At 33.7% G+C, this 4,940-nt stretch overlaps 1 protein-coding gene across 1 annotated transcript; it reads right to left on the bottom strand.

The window, feature by feature from the left end:
• Positions 1-3,068: 3,068 nt before the first annotated feature.
• Positions 3,069-4,599, bottom strand: LOC133689465 (alpha carbonic anhydrase 4-like; the record flags this gene model as incomplete). The annotated part of the gene is given in 7 exon segments (XM_062109323.1): positions 3,069-3,258; positions 3,470-3,523; positions 3,644-3,802; positions 3,956-4,052; positions 4,159-4,265; positions 4,356-4,457; positions 4,459-4,599. Coding segments are annotated over 7 exon segments (744 nt in total), but the record flags the coding sequence as incomplete, so codon positions are not given.
• Between the last annotated feature and the right edge of the window lie 341 nt (positions 4,600-4,940).

The following is a 4,940-nucleotide window of genomic DNA, read 5'->3' as shown; positions in this document are numbered from 1 at the left end:
TCGTACCGGGTATGACAATAGATAAAAACATGAACTCCGGCCTCATACACATCCCCGGTGGCAAGTTATAAACCGCGAGTATGACCGACCAACAAGAATAAGGAGCAGCAAATGACCCGAATGGGTTGAACCTGTCTATATACAACCCAAAATGCACATTCCTTGATTCAGCTGAAAAGTGAGAATGCATATTGTTAAAGTGTTTCCATGCTTCGCCTTCAGGAGGATACATCATCACTCCATCAACTGCATCATGTGATTGGTGCCATATCATGTGCTTAGTTGTCCTTGGTGACATGAATAACCTCTGCAGTCTAGATGTGATTGGAAAATATCTAAGTTCTTTATATGCCACAAGAGTCTTTCCCCTACCAGTTCTGGGTTTGTAGCAAGAATGCCCACGTGTCATGCACTCGGTCAGCTCAACATTTTTAAAATAGTATAACATGCAGAAGTTAGGGCACATGTCAATTTTCTAGTATCCTAAACTGAGGGGTTTCATTATGGACTTTGCAGCATAAAAGTTCTCTTTCAGCTTGTTCCTTTTAGGTAAAATGCTTCTCGCCCATTTGATAATTTTGTCATAATCGGCCTCACTCAACCCGTGATCTCACTTAATGATGAACACCTGTGCTACGGCTGATAATTTATTGTGGTTCGTGCAACCATTCCATAATGGTTCGTCAAAATCTTTCAACAGATCAAAAAACCTTACTGCATCTGCATTAGGTTCTTCTTCTGCGATTAGACATTGACTGACATTACCTTAATTAATTCTCATTACATCCATTACCATAGTTCTGTAAGGATTACTGTTGTCATTTGCAACTCCATGCACGTTGTTAGCACTAGAAGTTGACCCAACCATCCTTTCTACCATGCTCTCATTACGAACAAATAGTTTTCTGTGTGCATACCAACATAAGTAATCCTCCATGAACCCTTTGTGTAGAAGATTCATCATTACAACATCTGGATACAGATACTTTTTATTTTCACACTTCCTAAATGGACACCTAATACCGCCTCTAGTAAAATTTCTAGGAATAGATGTTGCGAAATTAATAAAACCTGAATCCCATTACAATAATCCATCATCCGCAATCCTTGGGGTGAATCTCGATACATCCATGAACGATCATCCATGACTTCTATCGAACCTCTATAAAATTATGATGACAACATGTATTAATTAACTATGTTAATTAAATAAATTTGCAAAAATATTGGTTTACCTCGAGATTATCCAACAAACTAATTAAAACTTCTTATAAATATTCATTATCAATTATCAACGTCCATACAAATTTATACATATAAATTTACAAAAATTACAACTCCGCAGCATTGATAAAAATTAAAACGGACTCGTTAAACAAGTTATTAATTATTTCATCACAACACGTCTAATTCGGTAACTCAACAAAGTTTCAACAATTTACAAACAAATATAATTTTACAAAATCTAAAACAAACCATAACAAGTACAAAATTATACATTCATACTACAAGTTTGTTTGAGAAATAACAATAAAACATGTACATACACTAACAAAATACATATACTAAAAAAACAATAAAATTATACATTCATACTACAAGTTTGTTTGAGAAATAACAATAAAACATGTACATACACTAACAAAATACATATACTAAAAAAACAATAAAATTGACATTTAAATGTTAAAATTAAAAAAGATAGATTTACTATAAAAAAATGATAAAATCCACAATAAATCAGAACACAGATGTTGTGACCCCAAAAGTTAAAGAAAGATGACTTGTGTTAATAAGGGGGGATATTTTTAGGGGGTGGTTGTTTGCAGTTTGGGAGGGGAGAGTTGGGATAGGGAAAAAGAAGAAATAGAGGAGGAGAGGGTCGGCAGAGTGGTGATATATTAACTTTTACCGATGGAATCAACAACATACTCATTTTTTCGGTGATTTCGTTGGTAATTCTGACAGGGAATTGGTCACGTCACTGTACGGAGATCCCGGTTTGAATCCCTCAGTCATTTCATCGATAAAATCGCCCGCAAAAAACATCCACGTCATCGAACCGCTTTTTTTAAAATTCTATATATTCCGTCTGTAATTCAGTCGGTATATACCGACAACATTAGTTCGTCGGTATATACCGACCGAATTACAGATGAAATAGTATCCGTCGATAATTATCATCGCAATTTACAGACAAAATTATTTTGTTGGTAATTTCATTGGTTTTAATAGAATTTCTGGTAGTGAGGTGAATGAGGGTTTTCGACAAAACTATAAATGAAGTCTTTTAAAATATTTAAGAAATTTTTTTTATGTATGTTTGAAGTCTTAGACATATTTCATTTCATACTTGGGGCACTTCGGTAAGTGGGAGCAATGTTTATTTTATAAAAGCATAATTGATGAATATACTTTATTCTTTAAGTGTTTTTATTAAATGGGGCACTTCGGTTTAAATGGAGATCTTAAACCGGCTCTGCCTAGCAGAAAAGATGGTTTTTATTGGTATGGGTTTTGTGTGTAGTTTCTTACCAAGAAAAGGAGAGTCGTGGTGCCGGTCTTATCCAAATCCAAAATGAAAAGGATGGTGTCAAATGTGCTCATCGACCACATTTTAACAAATTTCCCACCGCTATATTCCCATGATGTTTATTTACTTCCAAAATAACTTTTTTACAATATTTTAATTTACTATTTAGTTATTGGGATAATTTTGATTGTACGTCCAAAATATTTTTCGTACCAATTATATTATAAAAAAACTATTTCTCAATGAAATTATTTTATTAAATCCAGTTAATAAAATCAATAAATATTCATATATTCCTTTTATGATCCTCACTAGAAGATGGAGGAAAATGTCCCTCAAATTCTTTTACAAGAGATAACATCAAAATCTTAAACACTAGCTCTGTACATTATTCACTCAACAAGAAAGTTTTCTTTTAATTTTATCTTTTTGTGGATATTCATATATATATTCCATTTTATTAACTATATTTAATAGAATAATCTGAATGAAAGCAATATTACAACTTTAATGTTACAACTGATATATATATACACACGCCAAGAATCTATATCCATCAAACATCATCGATGGAGGAAATTATGTGTGTCGTGTGCTTCTTAAATATTTTCTCTCCCTCTTTGCCTTGTATAAATTATTCATTAAAGGTTCTTTGACGGCCGTCTGAATAAATTAACTGCTCTTCCATTCAATGGCTGAACTGGCCTTGCATTTGCTTGATATCCCTGACAAAAAATGCAAGTCAACCTTTTTTCTCATGAAGTATACAAAACAATTTACTATAAAAAGGTTTAATAACAAGCTTTTTAGGTTTAATATTTAATTTCACAAGTTCTTTTAGATTAATTAGTTTATTCGAGGAAGTGTTAAGCATCAATTTTTGAAGCAATTTTTATCAAGTCTGTTCTAATTGGTTATTGATAGGTGTGGACTTACATCATCAACAACATCTCTCAACAGTTGCACTTGCTCCCTTGAAACAGTCCTAACCTACAAGAGATAAATAAAGATGTAAATATAAAATTAACGTAAGAAGATGGAAGAAATTTAGACAGCAATCTCGTGGTAAATACGTATTCCTAAAGAAATGGGCATGGAAACAAGAACAACCTTCTTGACTACTGTCCATATAACACTCTCATTGCATGGAGGAACTGAAAGAGAACCAATATATCTATACAACTTTCTGCTCTCAAACACCATTTCGTTTGGACAAAAAATTCCCAGGCTCTTCTCTTGCTTTGTGACCGATTTTATATAGGGGAACAACTGCCAGAAATGAGAAAAGAGATAAGAAAAAAAAATTAGAAAAAAAAAAATGTTGTCTTCTATCTACTTCCAACTATAAATAACGAAGTACTGCAAAACCAGAAGAGAAAATAATAAATTAAAGAAATACATGTGTGTAGCAATAACAAAAACCTTTGAAAGGAAGGGATCAGGTTTGCCATATTTGTAAAGTACTCCAACAACAGCTGTCGCTCCAAGAGAATTCACATGAACTAGCTCCATGTCATATCTATTTTAAAATTTGGGCAAAAAATAATTAAAATGCCAAATTGATCGAAATAAGAATAATCAAAATCCCAGTTCCCAGATGATGAGAGAAGGCAAAAAGCACATACTTTTTGAAATTGAATGTATGTTCAGCAGGTACATGCCAATGGGAGCCTTGCAGATTGTAATCAGTCCCATTAATGCTAATTTTTCCAGCGTCACCTTTCCATGCCACCTTATAAATTGAACGTAAATTTTAAGATGTAGAACCATACATCATGTTTTCAAGAAAAAAAAGAAGGTACGTATATAGCTTCCTACGTACCAGAATGTCACGTCCCCTGCTAATTATAGTAGCATTTTCTGGTTTATAACCTCTTCGCAGTTGATCCTCTTGCCCACAGAGAACTTTCACATTTTGGGTCTAGAAGATCAATTGGAGATTGCAATTTTCCATCTCCACAAGCTTTCCATTTCGGGTCAAGCTGGCCCCATTTCGATGGTCCTCGACCAGTTGCTTCAATATAACTGAATGGAATTGTATCGTTTGTGGCTGCAATATTCAGAAAATATCATTAATGATTATAATTATATAGAGTTGCATCTAATATTTGATGGATGAAGAACTTGACCGCACCAACTTCAAGTTCAAAAGCAACGCATATTGTGATGGAAAGAGAATGGAATGAGAGAATGAGTGAAACAAGAACCAAAAAGCTCAAGTTAAGGTTGGTGTAGACTTTGGAGTAGGCACTCATGATGCTTGATTTCTTCGATCTTCAATGTTTTTGGCCAGTTTTGCGTCTTGTTGAGGGAGTGATTAATGATTGTGATAATCCAGTTGAATTATGTAGCGAAAGCTTTCGAAATATACAGTAGCATATTCAACAGCGACGGTGACAACAAGAGA

Source organism: Populus nigra, chromosome 3 (genome assembly GCF_951802175.1).
Source record: "Populus nigra chromosome 3, ddPopNigr1.1, whole genome shotgun sequence".
Lineage (NCBI taxonomy): Eukaryota > Viridiplantae > Streptophyta > Magnoliopsida > Malpighiales > Salicaceae > Populus > Populus nigra.
Note: the sequence above shows the minus strand (reverse complement) of the source record. Positions and strands in the feature narration are given on the sequence as shown.